General features: G+C 43.4%; 1 protein-coding gene across 3 annotated transcripts in view; it reads right to left on the reverse strand.

The window, feature by feature from the left end:
- Positions 1 to 22,809, reverse strand: part of ttll11 (tubulin tyrosine ligase-like family, member 11) — a 196,156-nt gene that overhangs the window by 166,714 nt on the left and 6,633 nt on the right. The window contains exons 2-4 of one of the 3 annotated variants that reach the window (XM_078426024.1): positions 22,492 to 22,591; positions 10,975 to 11,062; positions 10,333 to 10,466 (exon numbers count right to left, since the gene is read on the reverse strand). In XM_078426024.1, coding sequence (XP_078282150.1) covers positions 10,333 to 10,464 — 132 coding nt within the window. In that variant the 5' untranslated portion in view covers positions 10,465 to 10,466; positions 10,975 to 11,062; positions 22,492 to 22,591. Of the gene's footprint in view, positions 1 to 10,332; positions 10,467 to 10,974; positions 11,063 to 16,704; positions 16,748 to 22,491; positions 22,592 to 22,809 lie in introns of those variants that run through there. The other 2 variants (XM_078426025.1, XM_078426022.1) reach the window with 2 other exon arrangements.

Consider the following 22,809-nt stretch of genomic DNA (forward strand, 5'->3'; position numbering starts at 1 on the left):
AACTATAGCCAGTAAGCTTAACATCTGAGGGGGGATTCTGAGGGATAAGATATATATGCATTTGGGTAGACAGTAGGTGATTAGGGATAGTCAGCATGATTTTGCATAGGCAATCATGTCTTGTGAATCTGATTGAGTTTTTTTGAAGTAACCAAGAAGGTGAGGTCAAAGCCACAGATGATGTCTGTATGGCACTTAATAAGGTTCCACATGGTGAGCTGCTCTGGAAGGTTATATCACATGGGATCCAGGGAGAACTAATCGACTAGATAGGGAACTGGTTTCAATAGACAATATGTGCAGGAGTAGGCCATTCGGCCCTTCGAGCCAGCACCACCATTCAATGTGATCATGGCTGATCATTCTCAATCAGTACCCTGTTCCTGCTTTCTCCCCATACCCCCTGACTCCGCTCTCCTTAAGTCAAGTCAAGTCAATTTTATTTGTATAGCACATTTAAAAACAACCCACATTGACCAAAGTGCTGTACATCTGATTAGGTACTAAGGAAAAAAATGAAACATACAGTAGCACGCAAACAGTTCACAGCCTCCTCAATGAGCCTCAAACGCTAGGGAGTAGAAATAGGTTTTGAGCCTGGACTTAAAGGAGTCGATGGAGGGGGCAGTTCTGATGGGGAGAGGGATGCTGTTCCACAGTCTAGGAGCTGCAACCGCAAAAGCGCGGTTACCCCTGAGCTTAAGCATAGACCGCGGGATAGTGAGTAGCCCCAAGTCGGCCGACCTGAGGGACCTGGAGTTAGAGAGGGGGGTTAGACGATTTTTTGATGTAGGGGGAGGAATGTCCATTTAGGGCTTAAGACGTGAATAAGAGCACCATCTAGCTCTCTCTTGAAAGCATCCAGAGAATTGGCTTCCACTGCCTTCTGAGGCAGAGAATTCCACAGATTTACAACTCTCTGACTTAAAAAGATTTTCCTCATCTCCGTTCTAAATGGCCTACCCCATATTCTTAAATTGTGGCCCCTGGTTCTGGACTCCCCCAACATTGGGAACATGTTTCCTGCCTCTAACGTGTCCAATCCCTTAATAATCTTATATGTTTCAATAAGATTCCCTCTCATCCTTCGAAATTCCAGTGTATACAAGTCTAATTGCTCCAATCTTTCAACATACGACAGTCCCGACATTCCGGGAATTAACCTAGTGAACCTACGCTGCATGCCCTCAATAGCAAGAATATCCTTCCTCAAATTTGGAGACCAAAACTGCTCACAGTACTCCAGGTGCGGTCTCACTAGGGCGCTGTACAACTGCAGAAGGGCCTCTTTTCTCCTATACTCAACTCCTCTTGTTATGAAGGCCAACATTCCATTGGCTTTCTTCACTGCCTGCTGTACCTGCATGCTTCCTTTCAGTGACTGATGCACTAGGACACCCAGATCTCATTCAGCTAATAATCTGCCTTCCTATTCTTACCACCAAAGTGGATAACCTCACATTTATCCACATTAAACTGCATCTGCCATGCATCTGCCCACTCACACAACCTGTCCGAGTCACCCTGCAACATCATAGCATCTTCCTCACAGTTCACAATGCCTCCCAGCTTTGTGTCATCTGCAAATTTGCTAATGTTACTTTTAATTCCTTCATCCAAGTCATTAATGTATATTGTAAATAGCTGCGGTCCCAGCACTGAGCCTTGCGGTACCCCACTAGTCACTGCCTGCCATTCTGAAAGGGACCCATTTATCCCCACTCTTTGCTTTCTGTCTGCCAAACAATTTTCTATCCATGTCAGTACCCTACCTCCAATAACATGTGTTCTAAAGTCGAGGTACACTACATCCACCGGCTCTCCCCTGTCAATTTTCCTAGTTACATCCTCAAAAAATTCCAGAAGATTAGTCAAGCATGATTTCCCCTTCGTAAATCCATGCTGACTCGGAACAATCCTGTTACTGCTATCCAAATGCTCCGCAATTTCGTCTTTTATAATTGACTCCAGCATCTTCACCACCACTGATGTCAGACTAACTGGTCTATAATTTCCTGTTTTCTCTCTCCCTCCTTTCTTAAAAAGTGGGATAACATTAGCTCCCCTCCAATCCTCAGGAACTGATCCTTAATCTATAGAACATTGGAAAATGATCACCAATGCGTCTATGATTTCTAGAGCCACCTCCTTAAGTACCCTGGGATGCAGACTATGAGGCCCTGGAGATTTATCAGCCTTCAGTCCCATCAGTCAACCCAACACCATTTCCTGCCTAATGTGAATTTCCTTCAGTTCCGTCACCCTAGAATCTCTGGCCACTAGAACATCTGGGAGATTGTCTGTATCTTCCTTAGTGAAGACAGGTCCAAAGTACCAGTTCAACTCGTCTGCCATTTCCTTGTTCCCCATAATAAATTCCCCTGCTTCTGTCTTCAAGGGGGCCATATTTGACTTAACTATTTTTTTCCTCTTCACATACCTAAAGAAGCTTTTACTATCCTCCTTTATATTATTGGCTAGCTTACCTTCGTACCTCATCTTTTCTCCCCGTATTGCCTTTTCAGTTATCTACTGTTACTCTTTAAAAGAGTCCCAATCCTCAGGCTTTCTACTATTCTTTGCTATGTTATACTTCTTCTCTTTTATTTTTATGCTGTCCTTGACTTCCATTGTCAGCCACGGGTGCCTCTTATTCCCCTTAGAATCTTTCCTCCTTTTTGGGATGAATTAATCCTGCAACTTCTGCATTATTCCCAGGAATACCTGCCATTGCTGTTCCACCATCTTTCCTGCTAGGGCCTCCTTCCAGTCAAATCTGGCCAGCTCCTGCCTCATGCGTCTGTAATCTCCTTTGCTATACTGTAATTCTGACACTTCCAATTTTCCCTTCTCCCTCTCAATTTGTAGATTAAAACTTATCATATTATGATCACTGCCTCCCAATGGCTCTTTTACCTTGAGTTCCCTTATCAAATTAGGTTCATTACACAACACTAAATCCAGAATTGCATTCTCCCTGGTAGGCTCCAGTACAAGCTGTTCTAAGAAACCATCTCGGAGGCACTCCACAAACTTCCTTTCCTGGGGTCCAGTACCAACAAACAGTTCCGATTTTCCCAGTCTACCTGCATGTTGAAATCTCCCATAACCATCGTAGCATTACATTTGCGACATGCCAATTTTAACTCTTGATTCAACTTGTACCCTATGTCGAGGCTACTGTTTGGGGGCCTGTAGATAACTCCCATTAGGGTCTTTTTACCCTTAAAATTCCTCATTTCTATCAATAGACAATAGGTGCAGGAGTAGGCCATTTGGCCCTTCGAGCCAGCACCGCCATTCAATGTGATCATGGCTGATCATTCTCAATCCATACTGATTCTACATCTCCTGATTCTAAGTCACCGCTTGCAAGGGACTGAATATCATTCCTTACCAACAGAGCGACCCCGCCCCCTCTGCCCACCTGTCTGTCTTTTCGATAGGTCGTATACCCCTGAATATTCATTTCCCAGCCCTAGTCCTCTTGTAGCCATGTCTCTATAATTCCCACAACATCATACTTGCCAATGTCTAACTGAGCCTCAAGCTCATCCACTTTATTTTTTATACTGCTTCACAGAAGGAAGCAGAGGGTGATGGTGGAAGGGTGTTTTTTTTTGCATTGAAGTCCTGCTGTTTGTGATTTATATCAACGATGTAGATAACAATGTATCGGACGGCGCGACTGGGGTTCCGCCTGAAGGCTTGTTTGTCAGCGGAACCAGGAACCCAAAGTCTTGTCAGTTGGTGGGACTAGGAACCCGCCCGGAGGCTTGTCTGTTAGTGGGATTGGGAAGCCGTCAGCGAGACTCGGAACCTGCCCAAAGGCTTGTGTGTCGTCGGGAACAGGAACCAGGCGGAGGGCACATCTGTTGGCAGGAACTGTAACATGCCCCAAGGCTCGGTGATCGGCGTAAGCGGTAGGGATCTTGAGATGTGGGACTTGAGGAGTGGGGCAGTAGGAAGGTGAACCAGGGTAATGCCTCCAATGTCTTCAAGGACGACTGAAGGAGGTGACCTCAGGACACAAAGAAAGGACATTGGTCTTTCAGTGTGTAGTTGCATATGTGATAAATAAAATAGTATTGAACTATTAAGAAGGCATGGTTAGTAAATTTGCAGATGACACGAAAATGGTGCATTAGATAGCGAAGATGGTTAGCATATATTACAACTGGATCTTGATCAGTTGTGCAAGTGGGTTGAAGATAGTTAATGGAGTTTAATACAGATAAGTGTGAGGTGTTGCATTTTGGGAAGTCAAACCACGGCAGAACTTTCACAGTGAATGGCAGGGCCCGAGGGAGTGTTGTAGAGGAGAGAGATCTGGGACTGCAAGTATATAGTTCCTTGAAAGTGGCGTCACAGGTAGATAGGGTGGTCAAACGGGCTTTCAGTACATTGACCTTCATCAGTCAGGGTACGGAGTATAGTTGAAATGTTGTATTATAGATAAACAAGAAGCCACATTTGGAGTATGGTGTTCAGTTTTAGTCACCCTGCTAATGGGAAGGATGTTGATAAGCTCGAAAGAGTGCAGAGAAGATTTACAAGGATGTTGGCAGGACTTGAGCTATTGGGAGAGGTTGGATAGACTAGAAGTTTATTACTTAGAGCTCAGGAGGCTGAGGAATGATCTTATAGAGGTATACAAGATCAGGAAAGGAACAGAGAGGGTGTAAACGCAGAGTCTTTTACCCAGAGTAGGGTAAGCAAGAACAAGAGGACATAGGTTTATGGTGAGAGGGGAAAGATTTAATAGGCAGAACTTTTTCCAGAGGGTGGTGAGTATTTGGAACGAGCTGCCACAGGAAATAGTTGAGGCAGTACCTTTACAACATTTTAAAGACATTTGGACAGGTACATGGATAGGAGAGGGATATGGGCCAAAAACAGGCATGGGGGATTAGTGCAGATGGGGTATCAAGGTGGGCATGGGAAAGTTGGGCTGAAGGACCTGTTGCATATTGCATGACTCTTAATGATCTTAAGCTCTTAATGATAGCGGAGTCAGGGGATATGGGGAGAAGGCAGGAACGGGGTACTGATTGTGCATGATCAGCCATGATCACGTTGAATGGCGGTGCTGGCTCGTAGGGCCGAATGGCCTACTCCTGCACCTATTGTCTATTGTCTATTGACCATGACTCCACCAAATATTAGACCGTTGATGTAAGCTATCAGAATTTGAAGTACTGTTCCTCCAGTTTGCATGTAGTTTCACTCTAGCAACAGAGGAGACCTCAGACAGAAGGTTCTGTACGGGAATGGGAAGGGAAATTAAAATGGTTAGGAACCAGGAGATTGAGCAGTCCTTGACAGACTGAGTGTAAGCTTTCAGCAAAACGGTTGCCTACTCGCCAATGGGAGACCAAGGAATGCTACATCGGGAGCACAAATGCAGTAGATTAGGTTAGAGAAGGTGCATGTGAACATCAGTTTCACCTGGAAGGCCTGCTGGGGTCCCTTGATGAAAGCGAGGGAAGAGATAATAGGGACAAGTATTAAATTTCCAGAAATTGCAGCGAAAAGTTACTGGAGAGGGTTGTTTGGGTGGGTCGGGATGAGTGAACCAAGGAGTTGTGGTTGGAGCGATCTCCGCGGAAAGGGGTAGTGTTGGGAAGATGTGACTTGCAGGTGGAATCGCACTGAAGGTGGCATAAATGTCTGAGAATGATGTGTGGGGTGCGGAGGCTGGTGGGGTGAAAGGCAAGGACCAGGGTTAAGGTATGAATTTTGTTATTAGTCCAGAATATTGTACATTTTTTCTTAATTTAAGAAATCCACAAAAGTCAAGAGTGCTTATTATCTTATGTACTGACAACGAGACAATGAAATCACTTTCTGCAGCATAAAAGGCCCATAACTACAATCAATCAAAAATACAATAAATTAATATTAATAACCATAGTAGTGCAAAAAACAGATGTCTGTAGTACAATCAAGGAAATAGTCCATAGATCATAGTTTCTGAGGTTAGCGTTGTGTCGTGTTAAAACCCTTATGGTTGTTGGGAGGAAGCTGTTTTTGAAGCTGGTGGTCACTTTTTTGGCCCCTGTACCATCTTCCCAGTGGTAGGAGTGAAATGAAAGCATGGCCAGGGTGGTGCACATCTTTGATAACATTGGTTGCTTTTCTTAGGCACCACTTCCTATAGAATCCTATAGAATCCCTTTATAGAAGGTCCACCACCTGTGATGGACCGGGCAATGTCTGGCACACTCTGCAGTCTCCTTTGTTCCTGGGCATTCGAGTTGCCAAACCAGGCCAGAGTGCAACCATTCAGTATGCTCTCTACAATACACATGTAAAGTTCAACAGCATATTCATCAACGTACTGAATCTCCTCAATAGAGCATTAATGAGCTTTCTTTATCATTGCATCAAAGATGCTAGGTGCAGAACACATCTTCAGAGATATGCACTCCCTTGAACTTGAAGCTGTGTACTGTCGCCAGACCTATCCTGTCGATGAATATATGTAAACCTCCAAGTACATATGTAACTAACATTGTAAAGTATATTGGTGTGGCAATGCCTAATGTGTGAATAATATGATAAATATCTTTGGAAAAGCCAATTGTTATAGTGATTTGCCATTTGTTCATGCACCTAAAGGAAAATTTCCACGAACAAATTGTACATCCTTTGGACTGAATTGTGATGCAAAGAAACAATACTCTTAAATTTGCTGTTACTAAGGTTTCCCAAAGCAGAAGTAATGTTAGAACACTATTTTCTCTTAACTACTATTGGTTTTCCTCAGTTTCTGGATTAACTGAACAGACTTCTCCTTTGGCCAAAAAATTACAAGCAGTGCCAATGAAGAAAATATACGCTTTGTTTGCAGTTGCTAGGGGTTCCCAATGGCAGAAGAGGTGAAAGTACATGGTTTAAGAAGCCAAGATCAGGAACCAAGTAGCTCTTGTAAAATCTAAACTGGGTTGTAAGTGCCATTTGTCATTGCTGTTGATAGCACCTCCATCATTTTACTAGAGTGGATGGGTAGGGCAGAATTGAATTAGTCCTGCTTTTGGTAATCAGACATACGTAAAAGTTTACCACTTTGTCTGCTGGTAGCTGGGAACCGTAGTTATACTGAAATATCTTGGCTGTGTTACATAAATGCACAAAGCTTTCATACACAAATAGTGGCATCAGAAAACAGGCATTTTGTGGACAATAATATTTATTCAAAGAATAGCAAGCAAACAAGCAATCTTAATATAAACCTTTACTAGCATCAGTTGATCAAGCTGAATTTACACTGAATTCTGATGTCAGGATCCTCTCTCTCACATGGTGTATTACCAAAATAGTCCATTAAATATCCTTTTTAGCTTTTTTGTTCAATCCTGCTCACACAATTTATGGTTTCATTCAGGACTAAACCCATCAATACCAACCTTAATCTGTTGTAAATGGAATTAAACATTCCATTGTGCAGCCATCAATGAAGATGCAAACGTCTGATAAATTTGTGAAAGGATGATACTTATCAAGAGACAAACATTTTGTCCTTCTAAACTATAACAGAAAGATTAATGCTATTTTATGATGGTTGCATAACTGTGAAACATTCATTGCACAATAAAGTTAAAAATAGGCCATGACCTAAAATTTTATTATTAACCATATCATGCAACCTTCTATCCAATATTGTGAAAGTACAAGTATAAATGAAGACAGTCAAAGAAGCAATCTTAGAGCTATTTTCCCAACCAAATGAATGGTTGAGAGTAAATAATTAATCCCAGAATAACACACCCTTGTAATTTGTAAATTTTACATTCAAATCACACATTAACTAATATAAATAGCATGAAATACAGGGCCACAGTTTCACTGATAACACTATAGATAATTAAATTTGGACAGTGGTGCACTGAGCTAAATTGAGGCCATTTTTCATTCAATGCCATAAAGCCACTTTATATTCAATTCTAATGTTGATTGGGTATTGAATAAAGCTTTGTGTTGTTTCTGAAAAAAATGAATTTATTTAATTTTTATATTGTCAAACTGATGACTAGATTAAATGACTGCAAGATTTATTAAACATTTAATACATACTTCACAAAGGATGAGCAATAGATATGGAAGGAAAATACAAAGTAAATTAGAAATATCAGAAGATAAATTATTTCAAGAATCTCTGGAATTAGATGACTTCAATAGAAATTTACAACTGTAATTGAATGGGTGCGCAACTTTTCATTTGAAATGTTTTAACTTGGTATCAAGCATTTGGTAATATGCTGTCTAGGTCTATTTAGAAAATTTCATAATCATATCAATAATCTATTTTCAGTTTCATCAACTTCAAACTTCATGAACAGCTTCAAGACCTTAAAGCAACTTTGTTATTTTTACCTTCATTCCACCTATTATCCCCTTCCATGATTTGATTAAATAATGGAATTTGATTAAATAATGGATTTGAAAAATAATAATTTGATAACTCTTCTGAAAAGTGTTCAGTTTTACTATTTTTAAAAGGTACAGATGTACAAGATGGTTCACTGTTGGTGATCAAGTTTTCAACAAAATTAAGCTGAATGCCATATCTTAGAGATGTCTTTGATAGTATAATGGAAGATACAAAAAAGTAACTTCAAATATTGTACTTGTTTTACTTGTGAAATTACAAAAATGGACCATTTACTGCCAATCAAACAAAAACAGGATATTCCCTTCACACTCCTTCATTTTCCATAAGCAGCTCACGTGCTTCACAATGCGGTAATTGCATGAACAGAACTTTTTCTTTCTTTCTGGGTTAGTGCAATCTAATCGCAAACCATTCCCTCTTTCTCCGGTTATTTAATGGCATTAAGTTGCACTTACAAAAAAACAGAAATATAACAGGTATAAGAAATGGAGGGATCATCCCAATTTTTAAAAAAAACATTGTTATTACTCATCGGCTAATGTGGAATTTTCTACAGAGTTAATTTATTTATGTATCAATATATTTATTAATTATTTGGTACATCGAGAACAAAATGGTAAACTAGGCCTTTTATTTACATTGGCTTTGAAAGGAAAAAGAGGGAAGTGACAATGTAAATCCTTTCAATATTTTAAAGTGTGTGGGGGGGGGGGGGGAGGGGATGGAGGGGGAGAGCGAATATCACAATATGGAGGTGATAGTTTTCTAACTGGGACTAAACATAGAAACAGAAAATAGGTGCAAGAGTAGGCCATTCGGCCCTTCGAGCCTGCACCACCATTCAATATGATCATGGCTGATCACCCAACTCAGTATCCCGTACCTGCCTTCTCTCCATACCCCCTGATCCCTTTAACCACAAGGGCCACATCTAACTCACTCTTAAATATAGCCAATGAACTGGCCTCAACTACCTTCTGTGGCAGAGAATTCCACAGATTCACCACTCTCTGTGTGAAAAAAAACTTTCTCATCTCGGTCCTAAAAGACTTCCCCCTTATCCTTAAACTGTGACTCCTTGTTCTGGACTTCCCCAACATCGGGAACAATCTTTCTGCATCTAGCCTGTCCAACCCCTTAAGAATTTTGTAAGTTTCTATAAGATCCCCCCTCAATCTTCTAAATTCCAGCGAGTACAAGCCGAGTCTATCCAGTCTTTCTTCATATGAAAGTCCTGCCATCCCAGGAATCAATCTGGTGAACCTTCTCTGTACTCCCTCTATGGCAAGAATGTCTTTCCTCAGATTAAGAGACCAAAACTGTACGCAATACTCCAGGTGTGGTCTCACCAATGCCCTGTACAACTGCAGCAGAACCTCCCTGCTCCTATACTCAAATCCCCTCGCTATGAATGCCAACATACCATTCGCTTTCTTCACTGCCTGCTGCACCTGCATGCCTACTTTCAATGACTGGTGTACCACGACACCCAGGTCTCGTTGCATCTCCCCTTCTCCTAATCGGCCACCATTCAGGTAATAGTCTGCTTTCCTGTTCTTGCCACCAAAGTGGATAACCTCACATTTATCCACATTATACTGCATCTGCCATGCCTTTGCCCACTCACCTAACCTATCCAAGTCACGTTGCAGCCTCCTAGCATCCTCCTCACAGCTAACACTGCCCCCCAGCTTCGTGTCATCCGCAAACTTGGAGATGTTGCATTCAATTCCCTCGTCCAAATCATCAAAAGCTTTATTTAAAGCCTTCTATATGTCAATAGTTAACAGGAAAGGCTCCAGATTGTACCTGTGACATTCTTTAAGAAAGGTAAATTTAAACTTTAAAGCCAATTTCCTTTCTTATAGATGTCCGCAGAAGAGAAGTGATATATCCAAATGATGTTTTGATGTCTTTATAATTTTCTAGCATTTTACCTGATCTACAAAATGTTGGTATTCTTCTGGCAAAATCCAAGAACGAGGGTAAAACTTGTATTCATCAGGAAATAATTCCTGCATGGTTCGAACTGCTCGACTAAAATTGATTTTACGTGTCATTTCCATCATTCCTAAAAAAGGAGGAAAAAATTGCAGTCACAAAGTCTTTAGTATTAATACACAGTTGAGGTCAATAGGTAAAGATATAAGCAAAGAAACAAAACACAAAGCAGTTTAAAAAAAAAAAACTGCTATAAACAAAATATTTCATGAATATACATTGAATCTAAATTTAATGCATTCCAAAACTGAGCAATTGAACATTTAACCACATAAAAAGCTGGATTTGTAGCTATCTATAGCACTCTAGTAGCCAAAAAGGTTTAATTTTTAAAGCGTCACTAGACCAAGTGGACCTGTTGGGCCCAAACTTCTTCTGCATTGGTGCAGCACCCTCTCCTACCCCCCTCCCCTCTACTCCCCCCCGCCCACCATCCCCTCCCCCCTCTTCCCCCTCCCATCCCACCACTCCATCCCCCTCCCTTCCCCCTTATCCTCCCTTCTCCCCCCCCCCTCCTTTCCCCCCCCTAGGAGAAAGATGTAAACTTTAAAATGTGAATAACTTAAAAAATATCACACCGATTTCAATGAAACTTCTTCCATTAGCACCAAAGGGACGACGGTGAGTAAGGTGGGCCTAAAATTGTGCTATCGTGTACTGTTTCAGCTGTAGTTCAGGAACAAACAAACAAATAAACGAGAGTTTTAGTATATAGACTAGACCAAGTGGACCCGTTAGGCCCACAACTCATTGGGTTCCCATTGTGATGTGGGGAAAAATCGCTTTAAATGGCTTTAAAAATAAATCTCGATGAAATCGCAATTTTTCTTTAAAATTGTGTTTTTTTCTGTATTGGTCTAGCACCCTCCCCTCCCCTCCCTCACTCTATCCCCTCAACCCCCCTTCTTACCCACCAAATCCCCCCTTCCCCTCCCACCCCCCAGTCACCTACTCCATCCCCCCTTATCTCCCCCCCCCTCCATTCTTAGGAGCTCTCCAGCGGCGCCGCCATTCCCGCCCGTTGGGTTTCCATTGTGACGTTGAACATGGAGGTATTACTGCGCATGGGCGGTATTACTGCGCACAGCAAGTGGAAAAGCGATTTATTAAAGTTTCAAAATAACAAAATAACCCCTCTTCTTCCCCACCCACTCCCCCCCTTCCCCTCCCAGTCACCCACTCCACCCCCCCCTTATAATAATAATAATAATGATAATTCATTTATTTTATATAGCGCCTTATCAGGTGCTCAAAGCGCTTTACAAAAACAATCAACATAAAAACAGACAGACAAACTATCCTAACGGAAAAGCGGCGAATAAACAACGCCAGCGTCCTCTCACGTCAGGGTCTGGCAGTAGACAACAAAAAGCACAGGACACACAGATACAATTTTTACACAAACAACCATCACAGTGATTGCTCTAGGCATACCCTCACTGTGATGGAAGGCAAAGTCTTATCTCCTCCTCATTTTTCTCCCGTGGTGCCACGAGGTGATCGAGACTCCCAACTTTTTGAAGCCCCCACCGGGCGATGGAAAGTCCCAGGGCCGAGCCGAACAGGCCGATGAAAGTCCTGAGCCCCCATCGGGCGATGGAAAGTCCCAGGGCCGAGCCGAGCAGGCCGATGAAAGTCCTGAGCCCCCACCGGGCGATGGAAAGTGCTGCGGCCGAGCCACGCAGGGTGATGAAGGGCCTGCGAGCGGGTCGATCGTACCTCGCGCTTCGGGGCGGTCGAAGCTGCTACGGCTGGAGCTCCCAAAAACCGGTCGCCAGCCAGGGACCTGCGAACTCCCGATGTTGCGGTCTGCAGGGCCCACGGCCGAAGCCTCCGAGATGGTAAGTCCAGGCCCTGCGACCGGAGTCTTCAAGGTCGATCCCAGCTGGAGGCCGCCGACACCACGATGTTAGGCCATAGCGCGAACGGAGATACGACACGGTAAAGGTCGCATCTCCGTTGAGGAAGAGATTAGAAAAAAAGGTTTCCCCCAACCCCCCCACCACCCCCCCCACATACACAGAGTTAAAAATAGAACAAAACATACATTAAACGATGACAATAGACAAAAAACAAAAAAAAGACAGAGACTGCCGGTGAACCGCAGCTGCAGAACACAGCCACGCCCCCGATTATCTCCCCCCCACTCCATTCTTAGGGGTTCTCCGGCGGCGGCGCCATTCCCGCCTGTCGGGTTTCCATGGTGACGTGGTACATGGAGGTACATGTGGCGTATGGGCGGCTGACGGGCACAGCAAGTGGAAAAGGGATTTATTAAAGTTTCAAAATGTGAATAACAAAACATAACAATTTGAACGTTAATAGGATTTCTTGAAGCAGGAGTTTTCAACATCAGCATCATTTCCCCTTTTCACAACAGGAAGGAGTTGTCGAAAATCGCCACAACAATAGGTAAAAATGCAGCCAAAAGGCTCGTCGTTCTTTTTGCATAGATCTCGAAGAGTTCTGTCCACCGGTTCAAAGCTCTCCCCCTAATCATCGGGCACTCATCCCAAACAATCAGTCTCACACTCCTGATCAAATGAACCATGTTGGAGTTCTTCTCAATGTTGAGAAGATTGTATTATCAGTCACTTCGATCGGTATCTTGGATCGAGAATGTACAGTTTTTTCACCAGGCAACAATGTAGCTGCTATACCAGAGGATGCTACAGCAAAGCAACATTAATTTTACCTCAAACTTTGGAGAGGATCAAATTGGTGAGAATTGTTTTGCCCATTGCTGCTGGTGCATCAATGAAAAACATTGAAGGAACATTCATTTCCAAGCAGCTGCACACATGGTCATACACTACTCATTGCTCAGCATTCAGCAAAGGCTCCTTCTCTTCAACAAATCACTGTTGTTCAGGTCTATTGTACTGCAATTCACTCAGCAATTCTGGATTGTCACCATCAAGGTTCATCCTTCCATGTCTTGGTGGTGGCACATGAAAGTATCCCAGTGTCTTGTTGTAATTCACAAGCTTATCTTGAATATACAACAGAGCCTGATCATGATGCCTCTTATCAATCATGATATTTGGATCATTGATTGTTCTCTTTGAAGGTAATCTTCAGACATTGAATTCTTGAAGCGATCCCATAATTGGCAAGAAGTGTTGACCTCAGCAATCGTCAGCAAAACAAACAAATCTCTTCAGGGAGTCTTGTCCACTCAGCATCTTCCATCGTCTGGTGCCAATGGTCGTCAGTTTGCGACAAACCTCTTTCAATGCAGACGTCTTTGAAGGAAGGAAGAATATGTCCGTCATGCAACCTTGATGAATCGAAGGATACTGGCCCTTTTACATGATGGAGAAGCAGTCTCAAGTAGTAGAGGTCACATCTTGGAGAAACGGTATACACTCGTCCCAGAACGTTGGCTTCAAAAATACCTGGAAGATCTTCCACTATCTTCCCAACCTTCCTTCTTTGCCATTTCTTATTGTTCCATGTGTAAAATCGGGGTACATCAGCGTAGTACAGTGTTCTTGCAAATTGATCTCGAGAACACAATTCCATGAATTTAGTTAAGTTGTTCTCGTGATATCCTAATTTCTCACCAGGGACCAGCATTAACTCTGATGACGACTTGTTGTTCTTGTGGTAGATGTACCTGGAGTCGAATGACAGCGCGGCATCTCTCATGAGTTGGAAATCCAAGGATTGATCCCACTGCTTCCGACAGACCAATGTATCTGCCTGTAAAGTACTGTGCAATTTCATCATCCCTGTTAACTACAAAAACTGCTTGATCACTCCCCTTCAAGGTGTACTTGAACACATATTTGACCAACTTTACAGAGGAGCATATCTCAACATTGATGTGACATTTGAACAACTTCAAGAGTTGAGCATTACAGGGCACCACCCATTCAGAAGTAATAGGTCGATCCCGGCGTCCTTCTTGATGTCCTTAAAATCCTCCCATATCTGGAGATCATCTCCTGTACAGAGGATGTGACTAATCTCCACACCTTGTGCTTTCGATAAACGGCTTCGGGAATCTCTTTCTGCATCTTCCATTCTTCCAACATGGAGAGGTGTGGTCGCAGTATGGTTCATGAACAGACCTCCCAACATTTGATTTTACAAATTCATAATTTTGATGTCCATAATTTAGAATTTTACATCAAATTCATAATATGGCACGTAATGCAACTTTTGAGCAAAAAAAAGTATGCACACCAAATGCACATAAGCGTTGCGCTACATTCATGTCGGAAAAACAACTATTATTTCCATCAGCTGTAGTTCTTGGACTACATGTACAATGTCAGGCCTATCATGAGTATATTCTGGTATTTATAGAAAGGTTATTGAACAGAAATACTTTTTACAATAATGAAAAAATTGTTCTGTTTTGGTTTTTCTACTTTGTTTTTTTCCGTACACATCCCAATTCTCTTGATATTGAATAAAAGAACAATGGTCATAAAATGTATGACTAAGTTATGAAGAAAGAGTTTCATTTAAAACTGCACATACCTAATTTCATTGAAGACATACTTGCTCCAATGGTCTTCAACAGCAAATCACAACGGCCCGGTGGGCGGCGAGGCGAGGATCGGCGGGCGGTGAGGTGAGGTGAGGCTCGGGGAGCGGCTAGGCGAGGCAGGGGCCCGGCGAGTGGCGAGGCCCGGCCCGGTGGGCAGCGAGTCCCGGCGAGTGGTGAGGTGAGGCCCGGCGAGAGGCGAGGCACGGCAAGGCAGGGGCCCGGCGAGTCCCGGCGAGCAGCGAGGCCCGGTGAGGCGAGGCAAGGCCCGGCGAGCGGTGAGGCCCGGCGGGCGGCGAGGCGTGTCCCAGCGAGGCGAGTCCCGGTGAGCGGCGAGGCGAGGCCCGGCGAGCCGAGGTGAGGCCCGCTGAGCGGAGAGGCCTGGCGGGTGGCGAGGCGCGCGGCGAGGCGCGGCCGACGGCGAGGCGAGGCCTGGCGAGACAAGGCCCGGGGAGCGGCGAGGTGAGCCAAGGCCCGGCGAGCCTCGAGGCCGGGCCCGGTAGCGGCGAGGACAGGCCCGGTGAATGGTGAGGCCCTGCCCTAACTGGCGACGCCGGGCGAGCGGCGAGGCGAGGCAGGGTGGGGTGAGTGGTGGGGCAAGCAGCGGCGCAAGTGTCAAGACATGTGTTTTCCAGAAAAATGTGAGGCGAAATCGGAATGGCGGAAATGAAATAAGAAGGCGGAAGCTTTCTGCCAAATTTGGAAGGGTTTGGAGGTCTGCATGACCTCGGAGGTCTTCCTCCCTCTTGGCATGATGTTAAAAAGAGATATGTATTAATCAGGTGAAGGGAGGGGGGATAAAGGGGGTGGAGGGGGGATGGAATGCTTGAGTGGGGAAGGGGGAGGGGATAACGTTGGTGGAGGGGGGATGGAGTGGGTGAGTGGGGTACTCTAAAACAACCTTAACTCAATTTCAGTTAATGCAGGGGAGGTTTGGGGGAGTTTTTAAGGGGGGTTATCTTTAGCAGCTAAGCAGCAAATAAAATCTTTATACAAATACTCTTGTTTGTTTGTTTGTTTGTTCCTGAACTACAACCAAAACGGTACATGATAGCGCGACAATTTTAGGTCCATCTTATCGTCGTCCCGTGGTTTTATTGGAAGAGTTTCATTGAAATAGGTGTTATATTTTAAAAAGTTATTCACATTTTAAAGTTTAAATCTCCTAGGGAGGGGAGAGGGGTGCAAAGGGGAGGGGGGAAGGGGAGGGGGGGGACGAGGGATGGGGAGAGGAGGGAGGGGATAGGAGGGGGGAGAGGGAGGGGGAGGGGAGGAGAGGAGGATGGAGGGAGGGGGGAGAGGGAGGGAGGGAGGGGGAGAGGGAGGGAGGGAGGGGGAGAGGGAGGAGGGGAGGGAGAGGATGGAGGGAGGGAGGGAGGAGAGGGGGGTGAGAGGAGGGGGGAGGGGAGAGGGGAGAGTAGTGGAGGGGGGTCGGGCGCTGTGCGAATGCGGGAGGGGATTGGTCCCAGCGGGTCCGCTTGGTCTAATTAGTCTGACTTTTAACTGCTCGGCGGCGGCGGCTCCGGGGCTGAGCGGTGAAGGAGATGCCCGTGGCTGAGAGTGGCAGCAGGAGTGGTGATGCTGAGCGGGAGCTGGAGGGCGGGGCGGAGTGGCGACCATGATGGAGACGCCCGAGGTTTAGAGCGGGAAGAAGAAGCAGCGGTGGCGGCGCGATGGATCAGCGGGGCTCCGGCGCCCTGCAGTGAAGGAGACGCCCGCGGTTTGGAGCAGCGGCGATGGCGGGGGCTCCGCGGTGGCCATGATGGAGACGCCCAGGGTTTGGAGCGGGAGCGGGAGCGGCGACGCTCACCCCACTTGAGCCGCAGAACCAAACGGGCATCTGGCGGGAAGTGGGAGCTGAACGAAAATGACGACCCTCCCCCCCCCCAACTGCGCACGCGCAGTCACCCGGCGGCCATCTTACGTAAGTGTAGGCGCTGGTCTGGCGGCCATCCTACGTGAGGAAAGGCCCCAACTGCACATGCGCTGGTTTTTAAAAACTTTAAAATGTGAATAACTTTTAAAATATTTCATTTTTATTTTCAATAGTTCATTTTTAGAGCTCTATCTCATCACCAAGTATGATACGATAATCTATGATATTGTTCTGCTTATTATGCTTATTTGCTCCGCAGGTTGGACTTGCTGCAATGTAGTTTTGGTAGAAAACTGATCAAAGAAGGAAAACAAAAAGTAAAATGAACAATGTAAAAAAAGCAAATGGCAAAATGAAAGGTGATTATCCAAAACATTAACACACCAGATGATGCCGATCTGCTGAATATTTCCAGTATTTTCTGTTTTATCTAAGATTTCCAGAATCTGCAATATTTACTTTTACATTCAAACATAATTTGTGAATAAAATGGAAAGTTAACCATCTTAATGAAGTTGAAGAGAAACTGGATAGAGAATTGATAATTTAATGGAGACATAATAGACTGCAGATGCTGGAATCCTGAGCAAAAGATAAAGTGCAGGAGGAACTCAGCGGGTGAGGCAGCCCTTTAGAAAGAAATGGGAAGATGGCGTTTTGGGTCAGGATCCTACTTCAAACTCTTCAAGATAAGAGTCTTTAAATTTCTCAAAGATAAAATTTAAGTTGCTTCCATATTGAAATTCAATATGTAGTAATATTTATTGTACTTTGTTTATATTTTTACCAATTCATAGATAAGGATATTTGCCTAGACTTTGCCATTGTGGCTTCTGAATCTTGGACTTGAGCATTTTATTGTCAATGATAAACTGCTCCCCTGCAGGCTGTATTATGAACACACTTGATGAAGTCACTGAACTGAACATTTTATTTTATTATATTTACATCATTCATATTATGTGTTCGTGGAAGCATTTGTTGAATAAGAACATGGAACATAATAGCACAGCACAGAAACAGGCCCTTTGGCTCAGAATGTCTGAGCCAAACATGATGCTAACATAAACTAAACTCTGCATATCCATATGCCCATCAAAAATCCTCTGAAACACCACTGACGTAACCGTCTCCAACACCATCCCTGGCAACAGATTCCCAGTCAGAATAACGCCCTTCCAGCACAACCCTATGTCTTTTATCTGTAAGCCCCACAACTCTGCCTTCTATGAGTAAGATACCCATTCATTAATTTTAAATAGTACTTTTAAATACATTGAAAATAAGGCTGTTTATGTGGAATCTCAACAACACCGACATATTTGAGGAATGTTAGATTTCTCCACATGATGGATATTTCTAACTTCCACTACCATGTGTTTGTTCCAAACATTCTCCACAGATCAACAACAATAACAGGGTCAAGGAAAGAACGTTCACATCGCAGCCCTGATTCCACCAATCTTTCCACCACCACGCACAAGAAGCACGAGAAGCGCAAGACGCCATTGTATGCAGATGCTGAGAAGTATATTCAGCTCTGGTATATTCAGCTCTTGGAACATCATTAAGAAGAGAGTGCTGGTGAGCTTACTAATTGCAAGGAGACTGGCAGGCCAAGACTCCACAGTTGATGACAGAAGAATCCTCTCTATAATAAATAGCCCCAAACACTTGTCCGACAGATCAGAAACACTCTTCAGGAGTCAGGTGTCGATTTGTCAATGACCATTGTTCGCATGAACAGAAATACAGAGGCTGCACTGCAAGATGCAAACCACTAGTTAGCCACAAAAATAGGATGGTCAGGTTACAGTTTGCCAAGAAGTACTTAAAGAGCAACCACAGTTTTGGAAATAGGTCTTGTGGACAGATGAGACGAAGATTAACTAACATCAGAGTGATGGCCAGAGTAAAGTATGGAGGAGAGAAGGAACTGCCCAAGATCCAAAGCATACCACCTCATCTGTGAAACACGGTGGTGGGGTGTTATGGCCTGGGCATTATGGTTGCTGAAGGTACTGGCTCACTTATCTTCATTGATGATACAACTGCTGATGGTAGTAGCATAATGAATTCTGAAGTGTATAGACACATCCTATCTGCTCAAGTTCAAACAAATGCCTCAAAACTCATTGGCTGGCGGTTCATTTTACAGCAAGACAATGACCCCAAACATATTGCTAAAGCAACATAGGACTTTTTCAAAGCTCAAAAATGGTAATTTCTTGAGTGGCCAAGTCAATCACCTGATCTGAACCCAATGGAGCATGCCTTTTATATGCTGAGGAAAAAACTTAAGAGGACTAGCCCCCAAAACAAGCAGAAGCTAAAGATGGCTGCAATACAGGCCTGGCAGAGCATCACCAGAGAAGACACCCAGCAACTGGTGATCTTCATGAATCGCAGACTTCAAGCAGTTATTGCATGCAAAGCATATGCAACAAAATACTAAACATGACTACTTTCATTTACATGACACTGCTGTGTCGCAAATATTACGGTGCCCTGAAATGGGGGGGACTATGTATAAACAATGTTGTAATTTCTACATGGTGAAACCAAAATGTACAAAAATGGCTTTTATTAAAATCTGACATTGTTCACTTTAACCACATGTGATTTTTTCTATTACAAATCTCAAATTGTGAAGTACAGAGGCAAATAAATACATGATGGGTCTTTGTCCCAAAGATTATGTAGGGCAGTGTACGTGGATTTTACGTTACAGCAATAATACATGGAAATGTCGCCACACATTCGCCGAGGTGACGCGGGCATGATCGTGAGTATTCTCCAATGAGTCGTAGCAGATCTCGGCTCATCGCGGAAAAATCAACCTGTTCTAAAGTTTTCAGCAACAGCTGGCTTGTTGCCAATGATCGTAGCTGTCGCAGGTTGTCGCCAGGTGTGGTAGGTTGTCGCCGGTACTGAGGACGGATGAATTTCATTGTCGACTACCAACGTCAACCAGCGACAGGTACCGGGATCAGGAGACACGGTATGACAGGAACTGTCAAAACCCGTTTTGACAGCTGACAGAAGTTCAGCTGCAACAGCCAGCTGTGGAATGGGGGCGGAGACTGCGATGCTATCAAAGGGGGGGGCGGACACCTGACCATACCGACAGCAAGGTCCGGCCCGTCCACCTTTTAGGTATATTTTGTAATTGTTTGTAGTTTATGTTTTTAAAAAGATTTTTGCATGTAGTTATCCATCTTTCATAGGAATATAGTTTGTTTGAATAAAGTTGATTTTGGTGATTAAAAAAAAATTAGAGTCTGAATTTATTGTATTTCTAAATACTTTATCATGGCATCTCATTCAAAGATTCTAGTCTCATTCATTTTGACCAATGAAATAAACACTGACACAAGCACTGCACTGCATGTGAAATGAGAACTCTTTTCATTCATTTATTTAGATCAATGAAGCAAACACATACACAAGCATTTCACTACGTTGAAAGGCAAACGCTTGTCATTTAAAACTAACACAAAGACAAACACTACTAACACAAAGAGAAACGGAGTCACTGCGATGCTGTTAAAGGGGGTATGGACACCAGACCATACCAACAGCAAGGTCCAGCCAGAGCATGGCACGGCCACCGCTGAACCACGCTCGTTCACATGAGAGACTCCAGAGCTATGGCTAATTGATGAACTTCAGTTACAGTCCACCGAGAGGAAGATGTGTGCTTCTAAAGAGAGATTACAAGATGTTCCCACTGCCCGCCACCCACCTAAAGTCGACAGTGTCACACTTGCTCCATGTATATAAGCCTGGTGCTTGCAGAGTATTGTGCATGGTACTCACAACATTTAGAAGCAGCATGTAATACTAAAATTTTTAAAAGGCATTTGAAGATACCAGAAGATAGTTTTGTTTAACCAATTTATTTACCGTCAGGACATTTGACAGGTAGATTGGAGGCGACAGTTTGACGGTCAGGTAAGCGTGCTTTAATTTTGCGATGTTTCCGAAGACGGTGTAATCTCTTAGCCAGGTGCTAGTTTCACAAAGAAAGTAACTTGTATCGACCTGACTCGGCATTGTCGTGGTCATTGTCGTAGACAATGTCGTTGGGTAAAAAAAATGTTGGCGATCTGCTACGACTTTGGTAGTGGCCGGCAGTTGCCTTATAAATCGCTTAACTGGGACAGGCCTTTTACTCCAACACTTTGTGTCATTTCACCTTAAAACTAGGCACTGATGGTGCTGGTCTGCACCAGCTAGCCCTTCTTCACAGGCTGCCGCACCATCCAGTTGATGCAGCTATTGTTGCAGCTCATGTTGCAGCAACTGCCGACAGAGCAGGCTGCCACCACCGACAGGACACATTGGTCACCATGGGGTTCCCTCCCCTCTCACCAGCTGCCACTTCTTCCTGTCGGCCATCGCTTTATCCACTCCCCCTTCACCGCTGCCTCCGTTGAAAGATGTGGGTGACCCCAGAGCAGAAGGAGGAGGTGGCGACAGTGCAGTGGAAGTAGACAAAGCTAAAGGTTTCAGGAAGAAGCTAATTTTCATTCTCATTCTCCTTCCCAGTGTCGCGCCGACAGTGGCCGAAACTGGACAGGCAAACGAGCCTGGGCAATGCTTTTATTTTTCGCCATCCTCCTATTGCAATAACACAGTAATTCAGGAAACAGGACCACCTATTAAGAATTGTTGACATAAATGCAAGTTTATGTAAGTCTGGAAGTGCCTGTATATTCTGTATAATTGTGCATGTAAATCCCATAACAAGTAAAGGCGACTGTATTAGCAAAGAATTTCATTTGCCGTTTCGCATATACTTTATCATGTATAGTCAGTGCCATAAGGCATGAAAATAAATGTAAAAATTTAGCACAAGGCATGCAAGCTAGGCAGAAATTAGTTGACGCCACTGTGATTTCATGTGGGCATACATCAAAATCTCAGAAACATTTGAAACTGATTCTTGGATTTTAATTGTACAGTTCTGATAATCCATAGGAAGGTGTGAGATTTATGAATCTATTCCCTTAGGCAACTCACTGATTCCCTGTCCATATAGGCAAAATATGTATGTCAAAAATAAAACCAAAAAAAATACAACGGAGAAGAATTTATTTGTCTGCAAATTGAAAATGTTGAGAATTGGAAATCCAGTTTTCTATAACTCAAATTGTACAAACAGTTAATTGACCTCGATATACGTTACTTTACATTTAATAAACCCAGAAAGATGTCACTGGTAATCCCAGTATGCCAGAATAAACAGATAAATCACTAAAGAGTCTTCTGATATGTGTATGGAAAACCTCACCATGCCTTGATAATTCAAATATGAGAAAATGCAAGAAGTTCTACAATGCAGGTGTATGACATAAATCTAATTATAACTGAGGGACTATTAGAATCTCTCCATAATAGTTTGTTACTAAACTGGAAAGATTAAAAGCAATATCAATTATTTAAATTTAGATGAATCAATTAGTTTTTGACCAGAATTATAAAATTGTCCATTAATATTCGATTGATTCTCAGTGGAACTATTTCGGGGGTTTCAAATAGCAAATAAAAATTACTTCTGCTCTAATTATACAGCAAATATTATTTGTCTTTCTACTAGCAAAATGTATTTCTTAAAATTAAGATAGGAAGACAGGATAACAGTATCTAGGCACACAAACATATTGTCTTAAGTCACAGAAATAATCAGAGAATAAAATAATCAGAGAATAAAATAACCTGGATATTTGTTGACTTGACTCGAGCAGCTAACTTCACCATCATGAAATGACACTCCATGCCAATAAATGTCACAAAAGAGGTGACGTCCCGTTGGAAACTGAAACACATGAAGAAGCACTTACAAAATACATTAATGACAGAGTGCAATCTTATGAAATCAATACTGTACAGTTTCTTCAAATGTGATGTCACCAATTCCCTATGATACTTAAGCATAACACTCCTATTTATGTTGAGGAGCATAGGAAAGGGAGCAGTGAGAGAGGATGCGGCTGAACTCTTGTCAGAGAGAGGAGGAGAACTTCTTCAAAGTTG

Source organism: Rhinoraja longicauda, chromosome 31 (genome assembly GCF_053455715.1).
Source record: "Rhinoraja longicauda isolate Sanriku21f chromosome 31, sRhiLon1.1, whole genome shotgun sequence".
NCBI classification, from domain to species: Eukaryota; Metazoa; Chordata; class Chondrichthyes; order Rajiformes; family Arhynchobatidae; genus Rhinoraja; species Rhinoraja longicauda.